Here is a 24319-nt window from a genome sequence, read left to right on the forward strand (position 1 = left end):
GGATGGGCTGATTTACTTAGGTGTGGGTGTCTTAGTCCACCAGCTCTGCGCTCTGTAGAAAACTTGGTATTTAAGGAACTGATGGGCCTCCAGTCTTTCTTTGTTTTGATAGATTAATCAATAGAGGCAAAGACAAGGTAGTTGGCATTGTGCTGTAATTCATTTTAAATGTTGTTGCATTTGTCTGTTTCAGTTACTGGCCAAAGAGTTGCCCCTGCGTCAGGGAATTCTAAAACAATTAAATGAAACAGGAGGAACAGTGCTTGTAAGTGCTCCCATAAGCCCAGAAGAGCAAGATAAACTTGAAAATAAGCTCAAGCAGACAAATCTTCAGTGGATAAAGGTTAGACATTAACCATCTGTCCTGTCACATGTGTTAAATGCTGCAAGCATTTCTTTTGTTTCATGGTGCTTAATTGGTAAGGCTGGGGGAGAGGGCTGGTTTTATGGATTGTTATTTTGTTTTTATTTTAATTGACTATTTGATTTGGGTGTATGATTTGTTGTGAATGGAAGGAATGTTGATGGTGAATGATGGTACAGTAATGACCAAATGCCAAGTTATATACCACTATTACTTTACATGAATTATTCTAAAGAATTAGGAAAAAGGATGAAGTGATTCATTTAGTGTTCAGGTGTAGATTGACAATATTTAAGGAAGATGGAGGTTGTCCAGCTCAATGAGTATCATAAATCAAAATTACTTAGCCTTACCAATATGCATACAATGCAGGAGACCGAGGTTCAATTCCTGGGTCCGGAAGGTCCTCTGGAGAAGGAAATGGCAACCCGCTACAGTGTTCTTGTCTGGAGAATCCCATGGACAGTGCAGCCTAGTAGGCTACAATCCATGGGGTCGCAAGAGTAGGACACAACTTAGCAACTGAACCACCACCACCACCACCAACAATGGTATAGACTTAATCAAGGATCAATGCATGCTAAACTTCTCTAAAAGATGTTTGATTTATTTACTGTTTATTTGTTTACTTGTGAGTTTTCATCTTTCTAACTTGGATACTTATTAAATCTAATATTTTATTTTTTAAATATAATATTTTAAATTGTTTATCAAATTAATGCATATTTACTCTTTAAAACCAAGTGAAATGAAAGTGAAGTCGCTCAGTCATGTCCAACTCTTTGTGACCCCGTGGACTGTAGCCTACCAGGCTTCTCCATCCATGGGATTCTCCAGGCAAGAATACTGGAGCGGGTTGCCATTTCCTTCTCCAGGGGCTCTTCCTGACCCAGGGGTCGAACTTGGGTCTCCCGCATTGCAGGCAGATGCTTTACCCTCTGAGCCACCAAGGAAGCCCTTAAACCAAGTGGTGCATATGAATTAAAAAAAAAAAGCAACATTAGCTGGTTCATCAAAAGGCTATTTATCAAAAGGCTGTCCTGTTCGTACTGTACTCCTCTGACAACCTTGTCATAAATCAAGTGAACATATATATATGAATCTGTTCTGGATTCTCTTGATTATCAATGTCCTTCAACTAGTACTGCAGTGACTTTGTAACAGTCATCTTTCTTTTTTTTTCAGTTCAGTAGTTTAATTTTTTAATGAAGATTTTGTGTTTTTAGAGCATTTTTAGGTTCACAGCAAAATTGAGAGGAAGTTACAGTGATTGCCCAAAGACTCCTCCCCCAAAATTTACAGTTTCCCTTGTTATAAACATCTCCCACCAGAGAGGTTCAGTTCAGTTCAGTTCATTTCAGCCACTCAGTCATATCTGACTCTTTGTGAGCCCATGGACTGCAGCATGCCAGGTTTCCCTGCCCATCACCAACTCCCAGAGCTTGCTCAAGCTCATGTCCATTGAGTCGATGATGTCATCCAACCATTTCATCCTCTGTCATCCCCTTCTCCTCCTGCCTTCAATCTTTCCCAGCATCAGGCTCTTTTCCAGTGAGTCAGTTCTCCGCATCAGGTGGCCAAAGTATTGGAGTTTCGGCTTCAGCAGCAGTCCTTCCAATGAATATTCAGGACTGATTTCCTTTAGGATGGACTGGTTTGATCTCCTTGCAGTCCAAGGGACTCTCAAGAGTCTTCTTCAACACCACAGTTCAAAAGCATCAATTTAAAGTATAAGAGGGGTACATTTAACAGTCATCTTTCAACAGCTTGAGATACAATTTATATACCATATAATTCACCCATTTTAAAGTGTACAGTTCAATGGTTTTGGTATAATTACTTTTTAAGTTGTAGTACATATATATAACATAAGATTTGTCATTTTAATGATTTTAAGTATATAATTTATGGTCATTTATTATATCCACAATGTGAAACCATTACCATTATCTGTTTCTAAAACATGTGCAGTACCCCAAAGAGAAACTCTGTAACTGTTAAGCAATAGCTCCCCATCACCCTACCCCTGAACCCATCTCCCTAAAAGGAACCTCTAATCTACTTTCTGTCTGTATGTTTTTGCCTGTTCTAGAGATTTCATATAAGTGGACTCACACTGTATCTGTCCCTTTGTGTTGAGATTATTTCACCTGGCATAAGATGTTAAAGTTTCACCCATGTTGTAGCAGGTATCATTGAACAATATTATATTGTGTATGTGTGTATGTTTATATACCCACACAATGTATATATGTGAATATACACATCTGTTGTTGTTTAGTCATAAGTCGTGTCTGACTCTTTTGCAACCCCATGGACTGTAGCCTACCAGGCTTCTCTATCCATGGGATTTTCCAGGCAAAAATACTGGAGTGGGTTGTCTGGGTTCTCCAGGGGATCATCCTGACCCTGGAATTGAACTCGCGTCTCTTGCATTGGCAGAGGGATTCTTTAATGCTGTGATACCTGGGAAGTCCCTCCATTCTGAAAGAATAGTCTGAGAAGGCAAAAACAACAACATATATGTGTGTGTGTGTACACGTATGTGTGTACACACACAGACATATGTGTATGTATATGTGTGTGTATACATACAATGTATATGTTTGTATATATATATATACCTACATATATAACTATACATGCATGTATATGTATGTGTATATATATATATACACACACATGTATATAACACACACATACAAACCCACATACTTGTTTTACAAAAAAAATTGGGATCTGGTAGCATAAAAATTCAAACCTTATTCTTCTTACTCCAGATTGTTTTTTGCTATTTTCGGTTCACCAAATAAATTTTAGAACCAACTTGCCAATTTTTACTAAAGCCTGCCAGAATATCAATTTGATTGTGTTGAGCTTATAGATCAGTTAACATTTTTACAATGTTGAGTCATCTAATCTATGAAAATGTTACATCCCTTCATTTGCTGAGGACTCCTTTAATGCATTTTTAGAAATACTTTGTAGTTTTCAATCCAGAGGACCGGCACATGTTTTATTAGATTTAATCCCAGATATTTGATGTTTTGGTCCTTTTATAAACGGGATTCATTTCAAGCTTTATTTTCTTTTTGTTGCTGATATATAAAAATAGTTTTTTTTACATTAAACACACATCCAGTGTCCTTGCCAGATTCACATACTAATATCAATGTTTTGTAAAACGTTTTCGACTTTTTTAATGTGCACAATCATGTCATCAAATAGAGGTAGTTTCTCTCTTTCCAGTCCTTAGGATTTTAGTTGTTTTTGCATAAACTTGGGCCTCTAAAACAATGTTTAAGAGACGGGGTGATAATGGGAGGCCTTGAGTCATTTCCTGTTTCAGGTGGACTGCTTTCAGTAGTTAATCATTAAATATTATGTTCCTTATAGAACTTTTTATAGATCCTCTGAATCAGGTTAAAGAATTTTTTCCTTATTCTTTTTTCTCAAATTTTTGTTACGAATAGGTAACCTATTCATAACTTTCTCTGCATTTATTAAAAAGATCCTATGATTTTTTTCCTCTGAATGTGACAAATGACAGTCATTGTTTTGGGAATTTGAAATTACTCTGGAATTCCAGAAATAAATCCTATTGGTCATGATGTCTTCTACTTTTTTATAGTTTGCTGGATTCAGTTTTCTAATATGCTTGCTTATGATTTTTATATCTTTATTCATGGCAAGAAACGGTCTGTAATTTATTTTTGAATCCTTCTTGAGTGTTGATAGCAATGTTAAACTAGACTTAATAATCAAGTTCAGAGGTTCTCTCTTTCTTTGTTCTGGAATGATACCAAGACTGGTGAAAATTGGTGAATATTGGTATCATTTCTTCCTGAGATGTTTGGAAGAATTCAGTTGTAAAGCCATCAGTGCATGGGGTGTTATGTTTTGTGGTGTTGTTATTGTTGAGGTTTTTTTGGTGAGAAAATTTTTGATAATGGATCCATTTCTTTAATAGATACAGGAATGGTTATATTTTTATTTCTTGGTGTGTCAACTTTTATAAGTTGTGTCTTTCAAGGAATTTGTCCACTCCCATGCTATTTTCCCTTTGGGGGCTGTAGACTTTTTAAATACTGCTAAGGATCTTGTGTATATTTATATTTAAGAAGGAGAAAATAGACTATAAGCTCTAAGTAGCTGGATGGGTCTTGTTAACTGGGATATTTTACTCTATGTGCTAAGGTAGAGAGCTGAGTCTCTTGTTGAAAGAAACCTTCAAAGTCTATGATACAGTGGGCTTTATTCTGAGCTATTCATACCAATGCTAAAATTCTTTCCAGACAAGAAGTTCAATTTATTTAGGTAAGAACCACACTCACTGTTTTAATTTGTTTATTTTTGCCTGTAGGTCAGTGTTAAAAGAAGACCATTCGCTGTGGGGTAGTTTTGATATTGACACAAATTTGCATCTAGAAGCTTTCATACATGCTCTTATTCTCAGACATCATGACATCTTTAATCCAAACACTATCCAGGTTTTGCCAAGTTTAGATCCCGTGTACCGAAGGCTTCTTCTCCCTTACTTTTTGTGTCCCCATATGTACTTTCTCCATTTATGCTTTTGACCTTCCAAGTATGTTTTGAAACCTCTCATCCACTTTTGACCACATTTCTACTACCTTATTGAGCACATTGAATACCTGTTAACTTTGTTCTATTCAAAATATAAAGCAAATTGTAATCCTTCAAACCGGGAGCAAATCCATACCAAGAAAATACCACAGAAGTATAATTTTCATGTAATATGAAATGGATTCTTTCAAAAATGGTACAGTTGCCTGTCAAGAATTGCCTGTCATTCATCAATACTCGACCAAATTGAGAGCCATGAAAAAGTTACACTGAGAAACAGTTCTTTACATAGATGATTTGAAAAGAAAGAAGTAGAGACTGAATTTTTAATTGTCAGGGTATTCATTACATTTTTTAATCGATGATGCTGAAATTCTTGAAGCAGATCATTTACATGACTGATAAAATATTTATGAACTGAAATGAGTACCAATTATATGACATTAAATTCAAAATGTGTGTTCTGACCTCTATAATTCAAGCAATTAGATATTTGGGGGGGAAATCTCCTTTTATTTTTATATATTGACACTTTCTTTTGGTTGTGTAAATAAACATAATTTAAATTTTTTAAGCTAATTTTGTCCTACTGTAAAATGTAACGTTTCTTCCTTTAATGATTTCAGAATAGCCACATATACATATAGACACTTACATGTTGAAGGAAGGTATTTTCCTAGTAATTAAATGTTGTAGACACACAACTCTTTTACAAATAAAATCATTCCTCATAAGAAGAGAACAAGGAGGAAAGATGTGCCCAAATATTCCTTGATGTTACAAAAAGGAACACAGAAATTATAATTGTAGGAAATGTGAGAGAACTGTCAAAAACATGATAGTAGCTTTGTGACTAGTGAAGCATATGTCAAGATTTTATCTTTTCTGCAACAGAATAGAATGTCAATTTTTTTATGATAGAAAATGAAAACTAAGACTATGAACACCATCTTGTGTAGACTTATATTTCTATATCATTCATAATATCTGTGTCTTATCCCAATATTATAATTTTTGTACTATGTCTTTGCCACTAAAGTTCATAGAATTTGGAATCTTATTCAGTAGTCATATTAAAAAGTATTTGTCTCTTCTCAATGCCACCCTATCCCTGTTGAATTAAATTTAAGAATGGAAAATGAATGATTAATGCCAATTTATGTCATTACGCAAGTCAACAGTTAAAAAAAATAAGGTGGTCAAGATGATCAAGAGATGGTCTTGATCATCATTAAACCTTAAATGCTCAGTCATTAGAAGAGAGAAGAAATAATGGCGACCCCCCTGCCTGTATTCTGTAGCACACCCCTCCATTTAAAGGCTAGAGTGAGTGTTAGAATTGTAACTAGTAGGTCGTGGTTGCTGGAATACAGACATGCAGTTCCTTAACACATGGTGTTTCTAAAACAGCCTGCTAATACAATACCTGATGTCAGGCACATTTTTCCACAGCTGACTCTATTACATTGTACCTTGTGTATTTAACCAACTTACCAATTATTTTGGCACTTTTATGTTTTATTACTGAATACAGAAAACAGTGATGGGAGGTAATATAGCTGTTCCTTTAAGAGAGTGGTGGACTCTTTAATGGGTTTGTTGCAAAACTGTGTTAACTTGCTGTGGCCGAGCCAGCAGCTGTTTATAACACAGATGGAAAATGTTACTTTGAGGTGAAATATAGGTCTTGGTTTAAACTGTGGTTTCCTCCAGATAAGGACCATGAAGTGATGTCCTCATTTTTGTCTAATGCGTGTTTTGAGTTTTACCATCTAGCAATAATATCCATAAGATCTACAGAATGGCAATGTAATTAAAGCTAACCTCTGTGGGTTTTTTTTTTTCCTTTGAGTGTCTCACTCTCTAATCTTCATACACATGTCTGATTCTGTGTTGATTTCAATATTTATCATTCATCATATTTCTTTCTATGTTCTCTGAACTTGTGTGTGTGTGTGTGTGTGTGTGTGTTCTAACCTCTCCCCACCACTATTACTCTCTTCTTTTTTTTCCTCTGTAATATATGTCTTTGCCTAGGTGGTTCTAGTGGTGAAGATCCTGCCTGCCAATGCAGGAGACAAAAGAGATGTGGGTTCGATCCCTGGGTCGGGAAGATCCCCTGGAGAAGGGAATGGCAACCCACTCCAGTATTCTTGCCTGGAGCATCCCATAGACAAAGAAGTCTGGTGGGCTACAGTCCACAGGGTTGCAAAGAGTTGGACATGACTGCAGTAACTCACATGAATTGATAACTATCTATGTCTGCCATGAATCTACTTTTCTAAATGCACACATGTCAGGTTTTTTTGTGCCTGGGTAGCATACGTGACACATTCTCTCCTACTCTCTTTTAATCCTTCTTTCATCTTCTCCTGCCCTCGACACTTTGTGTTCCCTTTTCTTTACTGCTCTTTTGGCTGTTACATGTAGGTATTTTTTCAACTACCCATTTCAGTTCAGTTCAGTTCAGTCCAGTTGGTCAGTCATGTCCGAGTCTTTGTGACCCCATGGACTGCAGCACGCTTGGCTTCCCTGTCCATCACCAACTCCCAGAGCTTGCTCAAACTCATCGAGCCATCCAATCATCTCATCCTCTGTCATCCCCTTCTCCTCCTGCCTTCAATCTTTCCCAGCATCACAGTCTTTTCCAATGACTTATTTCTTCACATCAGGTGGCCAAAGTATTGGAGCTTCAGCATCAGTCCTTCCAATGAATATTCAGGACTGATTTCCTTTAAAATTGACTGGTTTGATCTCCTTGACATCCAAGGGACTCTCAAGAGTCTTCTCCAACACCACAGTTCAAAAGCATCAATTCTTTGGTGCTCAGCTTTCTTTATGGTCCAACTCTCACATCTATACATGACTACTGGAAAAACCGTAGCTTTGACTAGATGGACCTTTGTCAGCAAAGTAATGTCTCTGCTTTTAAATATGCTGTTGAAGTTGGTTTTAGCTTTTCTTCCAAGGAGCAAGTGTCTTTTAATTTCACGACTGCAGTCACCACCTGCAGTGATTTTGGAGCCCAAGAAAATAAAGTCTGTCACTGTTCTCATTGTTTCCCCATCTATTTGCCATGAAGTGATGGGACCAGATGCCATGATATTCATTTTTTGAATGTTGAGTTTTAAGCCAGGTTTTTCACTTGCCTCTTTCACTTTCATGAAGAGGCTCTTTAGTTTCTCTTTGCTTTCTGTCATTAGGGTGGTACCATCTGCATATCTGAGGTTATTGATATTTCTCCTGGCAATCTTGATTCCAGCTTGTGCTTCATTCAGCCCAGCATTTCATATGATGTACTCTGCATATAAGTTAAATAAACAGGGTGACAATATACAGCCTTGATACACTTCTTTCCCAATTTGGAACCAGTCTGTTCCATGTCCGGTTCTCTTGCTTCTTGACCTGCATACAGATTACCCATTACTTAAAACCAAAATATTTTTTAACAGTCTTAATTTTGAATCATAAGCTTCCTGTACATGATTGAAAAAGTAGAAAGATGGAACATTTATTTTGTAGACTCAGCATTATTCAGATGGAAGGAGCTTAATGAAACCAAATTACTCTCACATCTAGATTAGAACACTAAATCCTAGAAAGATTATATGACTTATTTGAGAACACATTATTTAAATATAAAAATTATTGCAAAATATAGTTTTGATTCAGTGTTTTCCCATGTCATTCCATTGTTTATTTGAAGGAAAACCTGAGGTTTCTTTTCATTTAAAGAAACCATATGAATGATTTTGCTTTGCTTTTTGCCCTTTTTGGAAAACTGAATGCCATGTTTTCAACTTATATTCCAGAACCTTCTTTACTATGAACCACTTGTAATTATCTAATACAAGAAACCATGTTTATTTCAGAATTAGTTATATGTCTACTATTTTTGATGTTAAATAACTTTATCGGTAGTATATATTATACATTCCTATTAGTCATAATACATTTCATTTTATTGAATATATTTAAAATTTTGCCTCATAGTTTGCCATTTATTTGTAAATAGTAGATTACTATTCTAGTTTGTTCATGCCTGGGAAATCCCATGGACAAAGGAGCCTGGCAGTCTACAGTTTATGGTGTCACAAAGAGTCAGACACGACTTAGTGGCAAAACAACAATAATAAGAAATTTTACTGGAAAGTGAATTTCAGTTAAGTGCCTTTTAACAAAAAAACTGTGACATTACTTTTAAAAAGTAGGATTTAAAAATTAATTTATGTAGCAAAGCTTCTATATAGGAGTAAGTTTTGTAATATTCATAATAGTCAAGAATCATTTTCAAAATAAATCACAAAATAAATATTATGAAAGTAAAAATACATATGGTGAAATTCATAGGCCAGATGATCTACATTGTACAAATAACTGTATCTAAATTTCCAGAAATCTGGTTCATTTTGTATTAACCCCTAATTATGTCACTTCTTAGTATCCATTCAAGTAGTAAACATTTTACATTTGTTCCTTTGTATCAGGTGAACAAATATTTGGTCATTTTCCAAATATGATTGCCATGCAATGCCAGTAGTTATTTGTCATTACTATAAATGTGAGTAAAAATGAGAAAATTAAATCAAGCTAAAGCTTGGCTTTTCCATTCCTTGCTCAAAAACAGACATTAGCTCTGATCGATTATTTTCCTAGCAAAGGTCATGATTAATAGATTGTTCTAGTAGTGAGCATTCAATCCTGCCCTTAATGTAATTACTTTTTTTTTAACAAAAGAAAAGAATCTTTAAAGGAAAATTTTCTAAAGTGTTGCTTACCTATTTACTACTAACATATATAGCCTGATAATTCTTGGAAGTTCATCATCTTGAAAGTTTCTTTTATATAGTTAATAATTTCATGGTAACATTTATTCATTCATTTCAATAATTCATTCAACAGACATCTAATGAGTGACCACTATGTGCCACATGCTCTCCTAAGCATATCATAATCAAGTCCCCACTCTTGAATTAATTAAAGGACATTCAGAATTACATAGAGCTAGGCATTATAACTTTTCATATCTCTAATTTGTAGTTGATAAATAGTTTGAAGCTGAGAGTTGACTGGCAGAGCAGTAAAGTTTATAACATAAGCATCCTTGACTTTGCTTCATATAATTTCACAGTAAGATAGGGGTCTTTACTAGGTTGTGTGTCGTGATTCATGATTGTGCCTGTTATCCCGTCATTATTTTCAATAGCTCCCTCTTTCACTCTCATGAGTGAGTTCCCACTTTGGAAGACTGAAAAAAACATAAGGTTACCGCAGAGGCCTACTTTTAAGAGCCTGGGAGTGGCATCAGGCTCTTAAAAGTAGGCCTGACCCAGTAGTCAATAAGTATTATTATTGTCATGACCACTAATGTTTTCTTGACACCTCAGTAAGTTGAGACATTTGGCCTGTCCTAGAAACCGGATTGCCATTACTACTACCCACCAGAGTACTTGGCCTCCTCCTCAATAGAAATTGATCAGAGGCCAGACAAGAAATTCGGGGAAGGTTTTATTGGGGCCCCTGCTACAGTAAGGGGGGTCAAGTACAAATAACAGGTTCCTTTGCTTGCTCACTCTCCAAGGAGGGCAAGCTTGTTCCTTACATGGGGTGAGGGTAAGGGTGTGTCCAGGAATCAGGTGAAAGAGATGGCTTAGGTGATTTGCCCATTCCTTTGTGGTGTTGTGTGCAGGGGGCAGGCACAGTACCCTGCTTTTGCTTCAGGCTCTTCAGAAGTGGCAGTTGGGCCTTCTGATCTCTCCGAATCTCTTGTCCAGTGTTTGCCCTAACTGTGCATGCATGCAGTTATTTTTAGTCTCATATGTTTCTTTGTATTTTCTTGCTCGAGGAGAGATAGGTCCAGGTATAAGCATTGTGGCACTGCAGCAAAGGGTCCTAGTTTCCAGCCTGTCCCATTCCTACTAAATTAATCAGAATTTAACAACAGTAAGTTTGTAATACTGTGTGATTTTTAACTTTCCAAATGACTTCAAGCAGTGCCAAGAATACAGATCAGACATTTTACAAACAAAAAGTAAACTGGAGTTGTGAAAAGTCAGTTTATTGTGGTGATTAATAGTAAGGTTTATGGATTATAGCTTTCACCGTTTAGTTATAATAGCCACAAAATTCAGGTAATCATATAACATACATTCCAGGTTTTGGTGTAAATTCAATGAGACAGTACATGGAAAATGCATAACGCAGCATTGGGTGCATTGTAATTGGTTAAAAATGTTAACTTTGAACATTAGGTGTAATGTTAGAATAGAAAAACACAAAGACCAAGCACAAAATTCTGAGTCACCATATTTTTTTTTAAGTGTGATAAGAGCAACTAAACAGGAGATCAACACTCTTAACACACTTTTAAGAGTACAATACAGTACTGTTAACTATAGGCACTACTTTATAACATGCCTCCAGAAACTTTTCATCCATTGAACAATTTATGTTTCCCTTTCACCCTTGCCCCGTAACCGTCATTCTAGTTTCTTGTTTCTGTGAGTTTGGCTGTTTTAGATACCTCATTGAAATGGAACCATGCAGTATTTGTCCTCCTGTGACTGTTTTGTTGTTGTTGTTTTGGCTAAGCATAATATCCTCTAGGAAGATCCACATACTTACATTTGGTGGGGGACTGAATAATACTCACCATCTTAAAAAAAAAATCAGCTATAAATATGGCCCTTAGGGAGAAAGCTAAAATAAACATGTGCCACCATTATGAATCTACAAGCTGGACCAGAGGAGAGATAGAGGCTCTAAGACTAACTAAGACCTCTAATGGAGAACACAGAATTTATATCCTGTATTCTCCATTTCCAGTGATCTTATTATTCTCATTATCTAGGACTGAGTAGCCTTTCGGATAAAAAGTGCTGGAAAATCATTTGTTTTACCTCTTCACATTGGCTGTGAAGTAAGTCTAAATAATCCACCATGGTTTTGAAACACCAACATTTTCATGCTGGAAGTATAAGCAGAATTCCAGATGACATAACCGTGAGCAGCTTTGCAATATACTCAACTGACTTGAACTTAGAAATCCAGACAGGGAGTGATTGAGCCTGCACATTTCTTCCCTGCCCCCTTCCCCTACCTCCATTCATCGTGTTTGTTTCCTCTGTTTTGATAGAGTGAGTGATGAGAAAGCATTTGTAGAAAGTTTCATTCGTGCTAGATAATGTTCAGTTAGGAAACTTCAGCCTAATACTAGACAATTTGTTCATTTCAGGGCTGTGCTCTTTGTAAAAATATGAAAAGTGAAAGTGTTAGTTGCTCAGTCGTGTCCAACTCTTTGTAACCCTGTGGACTGTAGCCCACTAGACTCCTCTGTCCGTGGAATTTTCCAGGCAAGAATCCTGGAGTGGGTTGCCATTCCCTTCTCCAGGGGATCTTTCTGCCCCAGGGATCAAACCCTCTCCTGCATTGCAGCTGGATGCTTTACAGTCTGAGCCAATAGGGAAGCCCTTTTAAAAATATGGAGAAACAAAAATCCAATGTGCATTGTAAAGCACTGATACCCGTGCATCACATCATTTCCATATTAAAATTTTACTTTTTCCACTATATACATACTAAGAATGTGCACGGACTATGTAACTTTGTCATTTAAATATGCTGTGGACCAGACTTTATTAAAGGTAAACTAGTTTCAGATGAAAAACAGATGTGACTATTCTTGGCAAACTTTCTTCCCTGTTCACAATGAATTTAAAATGAAGTATAATGATGATTTAAAAAAAAAGGAAAAAAAATTTATAACTCTGACCTTCAGTATGACATTTTTTAAATAAGTCCTTTATTAGCACAAAGATGTTTGCCCTATAGCAAAGAATATTAGAAAGGAAAAGAAATCATATGATAAAAAGATTTTGCTAATGTAAGAAGTTGCTCCTCTTGTATCTACAATGCCTTTGCTTTGGAATGACTAGATTATATAGCATCAACTCTGACACTAGAGGGATTGCCTTTCTTTCTAAAAACTTAATGACCTTGAAATGGCCTTAAATGGAGGTTTTCATATACTAACTCCTTAAGCTAAGGTTGCATAACAAATGAAAATTAAAGATGTATTGAAGAGCACAAGATGGTAAATTCTAACCCAGTTTCATTTATTGCATCATGTGCAAAAGTCAATAAATAATGCAAAAATAAAATAGGAGTGCTGTTTTATAAAAGGTCAGGCATAGCAGAAATGAACTTTTGTCACATCTCTATGCTTATACTGTAAGTTGTGTGAGTTTATTTATGTAGCTAAAAGAATTTAATACTAAATCCTAACTACTTTATACATCTCAGCTGACCCCTAGTACTTCACGCCTCAGAAAAGAGACCCTGTATGTTGAACTGGTTGATGTATCCCATTTTTGTTGTAGACCACCTGCCAGGGCTTATAACAGATCTGTAATGGGTTTCATACCTTTTATTGTGTAGAAAATGGATTGATAGATTAGGCCTGGAGCCAGTGAACCGTGGAACCCCAGGTTTGCAGGCAAGAGTTTATCACCCTTTGATGTTATTTCTGTCTCATGTCAGCTGAGAAGGATGAGCTAGATTATCTGAGAGTAAACTGGATGCCAAAATCAGCATTCCCCTCATTTATCCACCTTATTGTTCACAGCGAGGCCACTGTATGGGTTATGAAGGGACTGGTAAGGGCATGGTGGACATATTTTGTTCTGCTGCCTTTTAATTTATTTACTGATATGAGAATTAATTACAAGACATCAGAGAGACTATTTCATTGTTTGTTGCTAGAGAAAATCAATCTGTTTTGCTTTAGAGGTAAAAGTATTTGAACTGAATGATGCAGTTCTAATTTGTAAACGTTTTCAGTTATCACTGGGAAAAGTATACACCATCTTTGGCACAGTTGGCCAAGAATGAATGGAAAGAGATGGACCAGGAAATGGGCCAGAAACCAAAGTCATTGCAAGGATACTTCAAGAAAATTCTGTTTGTCTTGATAGTTGCAATCTGTAGGCAACCTGTGACTGATGAGTATACCTTAAAGGCAGTCTAAAAATAAATTTCTTGGAAAGGTGAAACCTTCTGCCTGTTCTTGATATGAGTGTCATCAACAGTTTTGAATGGGGCAGTAATACTTGGGCCCACTTAGACATTTATAAAAGAATTAAAATCTGTTTTTCAGTCACAGTCTCAATGATGATTGTGAATATTGCTTTTGTTGCTATTACAATTGTTACAAATCCTAGACTAGTACAGTTACCTCCTTGAACCTGCCTTATTGTTTTGTTTATATCATCAATGTGCATCTTTCCACCAGAATGGTTGATGATGCTGGTGAAGGATGAGAGAAAAATTATTGTTCAGGTGCTACATAGGTATTCATGCATTGGTGGCCAATACAGGATAGCCCAGGAAACAGGAAAGTTAATAGGAAAGATGCTCAGTGGTTACGATTTTATAGGGCTTGAGAGTGGATTAAAACAATTTTTAAGCACTAAAATAATTAAGGAAGTGGTTGACATTAACCTCTTCAATTTGTTTATCCTTAGACTGGAATGCAACATGACTAAATACTCACTTCTACATTGAATGAAGAATCAATTTTCTTAAGATACTGCTTTCCAATTTCTCACTTAGTTCTTATGTAGGTACTTCTGAATGTGACCTCACATGTTGCAATGGTTTGTGTAGTGACTGGTCCTGCCTCATCTTCCTACCCTCCTCCAACCTCAACTCACTATTGCAAAGATCACTAAACCTGGCGCTAATAGCTGAGTCCCAAAGAAGATTCATCACTCACTAGCTCAGAAGTATGGGCTATTTACATAAAATTTTCACTTCCATGTTCTCATGTTTACAAAGGCAATGCCTTATGAGGCTAATTTGCTCATGCACAGTTCAGTGATGAACTAAAGACACAATATATATTTTAATACTCTTCTATATTTTAAATTATGGTTACTGTTACAAGATGGGTGTTATAAAATTCTAATACCAGTGGAAAGGAAGAGAGAGTCTCTGTGTCATCACATAGAGCAGCATTTTTCCAACATTAACACATACATGAACTCCTTAGGGATTTTGTTAAAACAAGATTTCTGATTCAGTGGGTCTTGTGTAGGATCTGAGACACAACATTCCCATCGGGCTTCCAGGTGATGCCAATGCTCTAGACCTTGGTCTCCACTTTACACAGTAAGGATATAAAAGATAGCTGTCAGAAATCTGTGTGGGATTTGACTGTCAGTCCCATTCATTGGCAGATTCAGGCAGTGTATTCTCAGATAGTGGTGAGGCTTTTTCTAAAACTGTTTCTCTCTTGGTTTGTGTGAAGCACATCCATCCAACCCCAGAGGATAAACATTCAGCTTTGACAGAATCCATGAGCACTTGCAACCTGTTTATACTTTTGAGACATAAGCCTTTGTGGATTTCTAACCCACATATGCCCACCTCATATGCCTTGTGCTCTCAGATCCATTCTGGGTCCTCCTCCTCCTATGGTATATATTGCAAGAAGTTGACCTTGGACCACATTATTCCCCAGCTTATTCCTTAATCACCAGCTTCTGGGTAGATATAACCCATTGGAGGCTCTGGCAGCAGACTGGAAAACAGAGGGAGAAGAAAAGTCAAAAGTATTTTTTTCCCGTCCTTCATTGCCTCAGGCAATGGCTGATAAAGAGTATGTAGCTGCTATTAAATCTACTAATAATGTTCTTCTAAAAACCTTTCTCCACTGGTTACCTCCATTAGTTTGCTATGAATTTTTGTACAGGTGTCTTTGCAAAGCATTGAATCTGCCTTCAGTTACACTTTCTAAATTTGCATTTCTTTTAAGATTTGGAACTCTAGTAATATTATTGAGGAACTCTTAACCAAGTTTCACTCCCATTTCAGGCCTTCCCTTAGAGATCAGTTACCCAGTGCTACAAAAGTATTAGGTAACAAACCCTGTACAATATTGGGTTGGCCAAAATTTTGTTTACATTTTTCTGTACAGGGTTATGGAAAAACATGAAAGAACTTTTGACCAACCCAATAATTGACTTAAAAATGATAACCATTTTTAATTGCAGTCAGTCTGTGGATCAACTAGGCTGATAAAGCAGAAGCTTGGATGATCTCAGAAGATCTCACTCATGCTTTTTCAATCAGCTGATAGGTTACTGAGAGCTGGCTTATCTAGGATTCACCACCGCTTCATTTGGTCTCTCCTGTTCCACCTAGCTAGCCTGGACTGTTTCTCATGCAGAAAAAAGGATTCTAATAGAGAAAGCAGAAATGTACATATTCCCTTGAGGCCCAGGCTCGGAACTGGCTTGCTGTCATTTCTAATACACCCTTAAAACGAGACACAAAACCAGTCCAGATTCAAGAATTAGAGGGAAAAGTGCACCTCTTGATGGTAAGAACTTTAAAAGTCATGTTGCAAAGAGATGTGCATATACAAAGGTCATCAGTGCAATTGGTTGACCATTACCTTTAATCTGTCAGGTTTCTTACTCATAAGTAAGATATTCCATTAAGATACATCCCTATGTACTTAATTAACCAATGTGCTTAGTCGTTCAGTTGTGTCTGACTCTTTGCAACCCCATGGACTGTAGCCCGCCAGACACCTCTGTCCATGGGGATTCTCCAGGCAAGAATGCTGGAGTGGGTTGCTATGCCCACCTCCAGGGGATCTTCCCAGCTGCAGGGATCGAGCCCAGGTCTCCTGCATTGTGGAAAGATTCTTTACCATCTAAGCCACCAGGGAAGCCCTAATCAACCAATACTAACTCTCATATAATGTTAACTCAGGATCAATAGTTTCAAAAGCTGATAGTCTTGAGAGTCACAAAAATTTGCAAAGATATTTTATGTGAAATCCTAGGAGGATAGCAGCATTTGTTTATTGGTATATTCAGTATTTATTGTCTCCAATATTGAAAGTATCTTGCTAGAAGAGGAGGATGAGTTATGAATGAAATAGACACCTGGGTTTATGAATCGAACATTTGGTGAGAGGAGGCAACATTAAAACATGATGATAAATGCAGTTGTTATCATTGTCTTCTTAGATTTGTTAGCTTGTAGACTGAGCTACAGTAATCAAGAGACTCCAGATTTCAATAGCTTAAGCAATATAGACATTTGTATCTTTTGCACATAAATCCCAGCTTGGCTACATAGTCTCTTATCTAAAAATTATTCAAGGAACCCAGGGAACCAAAATAACTATGCTATCCTCAATATATTGCTATGTTTCAGAATCTCCACAAGGATCACCCAAATATCCATGTACTTTCTTTCCGATGTCTATACTCACTGCCTCTCTGAGGCAGACCATCCATAGTCCCACTAACTTAACTAAATCCAGATAAAGTCCATTGGCTTGGGGCTGTATCATATCTTCATCATGTTCATATGTGGCTCCTCATGGTCTAGGGACCTATAAAGTAAACGCCATGCTATCTGCTCCCATCACAACCAAATCTGAATGGTGGAGCAAGAAAAAGCCTAAAGATATAAGTATTGGAGCACTTTTGTAAGACTTACATTATGAAGTCAATGCTTTCCCATCCCCCTTCCCCATACCCCTCACTGCAGACTAGGAGATTTCAGGTGGAAGCTAGGAAGAATGGTTTAATAGAACTTCTTTGAAGGAAGAAATGGAAAGAATCAGATTGCTTTCTGAATCACCCAGCTGTCTAAGTGCATGTGTGTGTGTGCTCAATTGTGCCTCACTTTTTGCAACCCCATGGACTATAACCCACCAGGCCTCTGTCCATGGGATTTCCCAAAGCAAGAATACTAGAGTGGGTTGCCATTTCCTCCTCTAGGAGATCTTCCCACCCCAGGGTTCAAACCCACATCTCCTGCATTGGCAGGCGGATTGTTTACCACTTGAGCCACCTAGGAAGCCCATCTAAGTAATAATTGCTTAGTTCAAGCTGTGGTGAGAATGTGAGCATGTAACAGAGTATGGGGCCTGAAACAGTACAGAGGAAGAAGGAATGGTTGTTTTGGATAATAGAAATATATAGTAGATTTGATTTGGAAAAATGAAAATAAAAATTCTGTTGGATTCCCTTGTTTTGGGTAGTTGTTGTTTAGTCACTAGGGTTAAGGGCAGCCTTTCCCTGGATGCACAAGAAATTTATATTTCCTCTCTCTAATTCTATCTCTGACCAGGATTCTGACCTTGTCATTGACTTCTTCCCTGGGACCAGAGTTGTTATATAATCCTGGAGGAGACAGAGAAGCCACTACCTCCACTAGCAATTTACATAATCATTTGCCTACAATTTGGTGCTAATTAAAATGTGAAAAGAGTAGTGATATTGTTTGAAAGTGTAATAAGGTCACTCTTTGTTCCTGAGAGCAAAGATAACATCACCAAAAAGGATCTCGTGCATATTTACATAAGAGCAGAAACAGGGAAGAGAGAAGGGATGAGGTGAACCCAGTAGTCATCACGTAGTCTGGCATAGGCAATGGAATTTTTAGAAATGGAATTCTGCTAGGCTTTGAAGATTTGACTGACTTCTGTAGAGTTCTACACATTGCTGGCTTGCATGATTTAAATTTTGATCTCACTCTGTTCTGGTTATATAGGCTATACAAGAAACTACCCTACAAGTGATTTAAAACAGCAAGTTTTATTGTGTCTCATGATTCTGAGAGTTGACCACAACATTCTTCTGCTTCATGTGGTGTCAACCAAGGTGCAGGGAAAGCTGGAAAATCCAAAATGGCCTCACATGAGTGGCAGTTGGTGCTGGTTGGGAGTTCAGCTGGGGCTGTTGGCCAGGAGCCTCCATCTGTTTCCAGTTGGTCTTCCCCACGTGGTTCCTTGGGCTTTCTCACAGCTTGGTGTTTGAGTTCCATGAAGAAGAGTCCAAAAGAACACTAACGTTCAAGTCCTTTTCAAGCTTTATGTTTGTACCACTCTTGTTAATATCCCATTGGCCAAAGCTATGATATACAGCTAAGTTCAGTCAAAATGAGAGCGAACAGCATAGAGATGAATTCTGGGAGGCATGATTCCCAGCACTGCCCAGTAACAGTCTATTGCAGAGTCCTTACTAGTGTATGACCTCTCTGTGTCTTGGCTTCCTTATCTGAATATTGGGACAAAAATGACATTGCAAAAATGGATTCAATGAGAGATACAATACATGCAAACTCAGAGACATGCCTCTACAGAGTGAGATACCAATAAATAATAGCCGTTGTTGTTGTTGTGTGTGTGTGTGTGTGTATTTATTTATTTATTTAGTATCATTCCCCCAGAGTTAAATAAAAGTTTTCCTGACAGTGACAAAACCATAAAACAGTAACAGATGATAAACTTCCACCTTAATCTGCCTTCCCTTCAAGCTCTTCAGATGTCCAATAGTATGAATGAGAGCTGTGTTATGAAACCACCAATACACTCTTCTGCAATGCCTGGTTGATTCTGACAAAAGCCTCTACTAGTCACAAAATTCCAAGCAAGCAAACCTTATACCTACTCGGGTGAGGGATGCCAAGGGTTCAGCAAAGGCAAAAGTTCCTCAGTAAATTTATCTTCTAGTCCATCCCCTCTATAATGCAACTCTGGCTGTATTCTGATGTTTTCTCCCATTGGTCATTTTCACCCAGGCTGGCATCCTGGAGAGACCGCCCAATATTCTTCCCTTTAGTCCTCTGTTCTTTGTTTGTCCTACCCTGCCTGGGCGACCTAGAGTGTGTCTACCTTCTTTTTTTCTCTCTTACATCACAAATCTCCAAGTGTGACCACTCCTTCTACCCCTCTGAAGTCCAACAAGACACATCTTGTCTTCCTGTCACCCTCCAGCCCCCAGCAGTATTTCTCTTGCTGTGTTCATTACTTTCTGCCTCCTGTGCATCAGTCATTCCGTTTGTATCATTCCTTTATTTCTTTATATATCCATACCTCAGTACCTATTTCCATACCACTCTACACTAGACTGTCAAGAAAGAAACTTAATTTAATCCTGTTTTGGAGTCTTTCTCTCCCTAGAAGAACTGAAGAATTCTAGCAGTGTTAGGAGTGATAGATAACATTTACTAATAGTTTACTCTGTGTTAGGCACAATTGTAAGTACTTCACTTTGTCGTAAGAAAAAAAAATAACCCAAGACTACCAAACAGCAATCTAGAACAAAGCTGAATTTCTTGCTAACCTGGCATATACCAAAGGATCAATAAATAGCCACTATGAAATGATTGATTATTGATGTGGTGGTGGTGGTGGTGATTTTTATTTTGTTAGTAGAAAAATAAATTTTTCCAGCAAAGCTGCATTCATATCTTTAGGAAAAGATAGAAATCCCATCCAAATTTATGTGCATTTGAGAGGACCCCTCTGGCACTAAACTCTCAGGCAAATGCCACCATCTGTGTGATTGCCTTTCATTTGCCACTGTGGGCACAGCAGGTACTATTAGGGTAACCTTTTCTTTCACCAGCCTCCTCTCAAAATAGTAAACACTTGGGCTGTTACAAAGCTCTAATCCCAAACTGCAAATTTAAAAATCTCTTTCTTTCAGAACATGATGATTGTCCTATTACTGGATCCCATTATTTTTCATTATGGGAATACAAAATATGGCTTATAGGTATTAGGAAAGTGACAGAGAAGTCTTATTTGCTAGCATTAACCAAGAGATTTTATGGTGTAAAATTATAAAATTAGTTAAAGTAGCATAAATTTTCACCCTCTGTGACATGTAATGGAGGATTAGTCCTAATACACCCATAAGTAACTGTTTCAAGGGATGCATTGGTTGGTACTGCCAAAGCTGCAACTGACAGACAAAACTGCATCCAAGTGATTTAAATAATAAATGTCATCAGGGTTCTGGTTCCATTTTTTCACTGCTTTATGAATTCTGCCTTTCTGTGTCAACCTCTCAGCTTCATCTGGCTAACCTTATGGTGGTAAAAGTTGCCTACAACAGTTTCAGAGCCCAACTTATGCACACATGCGCACACACACACATACACACAAACGTCTCTTTAGGACTGTTCTTGCCCAAAGCATCCAAGAACCATCTCCTTGAAACATTGGCCTGAATTAGGTTACATGAAGCTGCAACACGATGAAAGTAGATAGGTAGTTAGAAAATTCCCCAAAAGGCAGAAAAAGGGAAGGGAGATGGCTGGCTGGCTGGCTGGATGGTTGGTTGGATGGATGGATGGATGGATGGAAAAAAGGTAACCAAATAATATCCATAATATTTTGGGAACCTAATATTTTGACCAATTAATGGAACTGAGTAGTGATCATAACATGATATCTATGCTCTCCAAATAGAGACAGGTTGTAAAAGTGAAAATTGCTCAGTCGTGTCCAACTCTTTGCGACCCCATGGACTGTAGTCCATGGAATTCTCCAGGCCAGAATAGTGGAGTGGATAGCCTTTCCCTTCTCCAAGGGATCTTCCCAATCCAGGGATCAAACCCAGATCTCCCACATTGCAGGTGGATTCTTTATTAGCTGAGCCACAGGGGAAGTCCAGGCAGGTTGTAGACATCATTTAAAGAGCAAATGTATTTTACAGTAGCTCCCCCCACCCCCCACCACAGTATGTCTGTTCACTACTTCTCATTCCTAAACATGCTGCCCGATTTCCCATTACCAGGAACTTGCCTCTTCTTACTTGGGGGCTTTCTTTGTTGATTCTTGGAGCAGGGCAGAAAAGTAGAGGAAGTAAGGTTCTTTAAGGTAGCAGTTGGCAGATAAATACCCCAGCCACCTTACCCTTCAGATATGTTAAATTCAAGGTTTACCTCCTACATTTTCTCAAGTAACTCTCAAGTAATATTAAGCTTCACATGCCCACAGTGTTGACTTGCTTGATAACACTCCCTTTATTGGCAGTTTTCCTTATTTCACTTTTCCTCACTCCCCTAGTGTGTCCTGGAACCACATCCCCAAATTACTTGAGTACACAATCTTGCTATAGGGTGTTCTTCTGGGGAGACCCAAATTAAAACAAATGCCTTTTGTATGCAGGTCCTTAGGAGTTGACCATGGGCATAAATTGAATCAGAATTCTTTATCCATTGCTTTTTCCCTTTGTGTTATGTTAGAATGAAAGATGTTACTTCTCCCCCTGACTTTTTCTGTTTCTTTATCTCTTGCCTTCTGAGTTCCCAAATAAAACATGGCCACAACCACGGAAGGAAATGGAAATCAGAGTAAATGCTCTATTTTAGAAAGTCTAAGTGTTAGATGGTGGTGGTTTAGTCACTAAGCCGTATCCGACTCTTGCGACCCCGTGGACTGTAGCCTGCCAGGCTCTTCTGACTATGGGATTTTCCAGGCAAGAATACTGGAGTGGATTACCATTTCCTTCTCCAGGAGATCATCCCAATGCAGGGATTGAAGCTGGTTCTCCTGCACTGCAGGCAGATTCTTTACCAACTGAGCTACCAGGAAGTACCCTAAGTATATGGGCCTGAAACGGAGATTATAAAGAGAAGTAGAAATGAACATAAATAAGATGTGAGATTGGCGTTGGCAGAGGAGGGTGGCTTGATTTTTACCACAGATAGTAGAGCTGCTTAGTGAAGGAATTCTAATTAATTGTGTGTATGAAGAATAGACAACCAACATTACTCACAGAGACCTCTAGAGAAGTTCCCGGTGATGTTTTACTAAATTTGAATAAGACTGTTTACTCAATATTATCATAATGTCAAAACAATGATAGAATGAATATAGTCTTTAAAGACAATTTGAAATTAAATGTATCACATATTTCTACTCAGTTTTCAAGTACTGTGTCATTCCTGGCATTATAAAAGAATTCTCCTCTTTTACTTTCAAACCCTTCCAGAGACAAAATTTCCTAGTATCTGTCTTGGATGTAAGTACACAATTTGATGAGGGGAAAAGGAATCAGAAAAAAATAACTTTTTCAGAAAATTCATTTAGAACCATCTGTAAGACTTGATATGTGTCTTGAATGGTGTTATATAGAATGGAGTTTAGATTGTGAAAAACTATCAATTTAGTTTCAGAAAATTAAGGTCTTATGTATCATTTTTAAATTAATTTAGTGATATTTCATGCATTTCCAAACCTCAAACTCATCCCTTAAACAGAAAAGTCTTAGAACTATTATTTTTCACTTCTACATTGTATATTCCTCACCAATTTTCAGAATTTAATTCCAGTTTGTTTTCATTATTTCCATGTTATAAAGAATACATAACCTCAATTTCCAAATTGTAATTTATTCTTGTTCCTCACTCTTACATCTCATCCTCTCAAAACCCGTTAATCTCCTTCACTCTTTTTCCATCAGCTCTCTTGTTCCTTTTTCCCCTTCTCTCACCCCATAATTTCTGTACTTTTTTGTCTAAAATCTCTCTCTCTCCCTCTTTTGCTTGCAGTTATGTTCTTACTTGTTGAAGTGAGCAAGGTTGGCTCACTTCATTCTCCATTTTCCTTCTATCCTCTCAGAGTTTATCTTTTATATGTGTTTAAATAAACTGTGCTTTTAATTTAACATATAAAATTAAGAAGACAGATGAGAATACCCCTAAAGAACCAAGTAAAAAATGTTTCATGACTGATGCAACCTTTTACCTAAAAGCAGTCTTAACAGATTTTGGCATTCGTGGCTACATGAATTTGTGGAGAATTTTTAAAAGAATCATTTGAAATAGCAACAACACAAAGATAACTCATCTGCTTCAACTGAAAAATGCTGAAATAAAGCTGTATAACTGACAACATTATTCATCTTTATCATTATTCTGCTTAGAATTTGAGCATGAATTTTAAGAATGTCAGAGCGTGCATGAAACCCTAATGGTTTTATCATTTCATCCACTTGTATATTTGATCTCTTATTTCTGAAACTGAAACTTAAAAAGTAGCCATAAGTTCCCAGTAACTCATTAAAATATGCTTTTTTCCTGCATTCCCTGGTGCCTCAGATGGTAAAGTGTCTGCCTACAATGCAGGAGACCCAGGTTCAATCCCTGGGTTGGGAAGATCTCCTGGAGAAGGAAATGGCACCCCACTCCAGTCTTCCTGCCTTGAAAATCCCATGGACGGAGGAACCTGGTAGGCTATAGTCCATGGGGTCACAAAGAGTCAGACACTGAGCAACTTCACTATACTGAAAAACATTTAACGTCACCACAATTTTACTTATAAAGCATTATCATATTTGCCTCTTAACAAGTTTGTAAGATTATGTATTAGCTATCTACTGCTGCATAACAAATTACCACAGATGTAGTGACTTAAAGTAGAATGTGTGTTAGTAGCTCAGTCATGTCCGACTCTTTGCAACCCCATGAGCTGTAGCCCACCAGGCTTCTCTGTCCATAGCATTCTCCAGGCAAGAATACTGGAGTGGATTGCCATTCCCTTATCCAGAG

General features: G+C 37.5%; 1 protein-coding gene across 1 annotated transcript in view; it reads left to right on the top strand.

Moving 5' to 3' along the window:
• Nucleotides 1-24319, top strand: part of DMD (dystrophin) — a 2165569-nt gene that overhangs the window by 1328519 nt on the left and 812731 nt on the right. Inside the window, exon 46 of the mRNA XM_061137756.1 lies at nt 194-343. Within this exon, the coding sequence (XP_060993739.1) occupies nt 194-343 (150 nt within the window). The remainder of the gene's footprint in view (nt 1-193; nt 344-24319) is intronic.

The sequence above is a fragment of the Dama dama genome, chromosome X, assembly GCF_033118175.1.
Source record: "Dama dama isolate Ldn47 chromosome X, ASM3311817v1, whole genome shotgun sequence".
NCBI classification, from domain to species: Eukaryota; Metazoa; Chordata; class Mammalia; order Artiodactyla; family Cervidae; genus Dama; species Dama dama.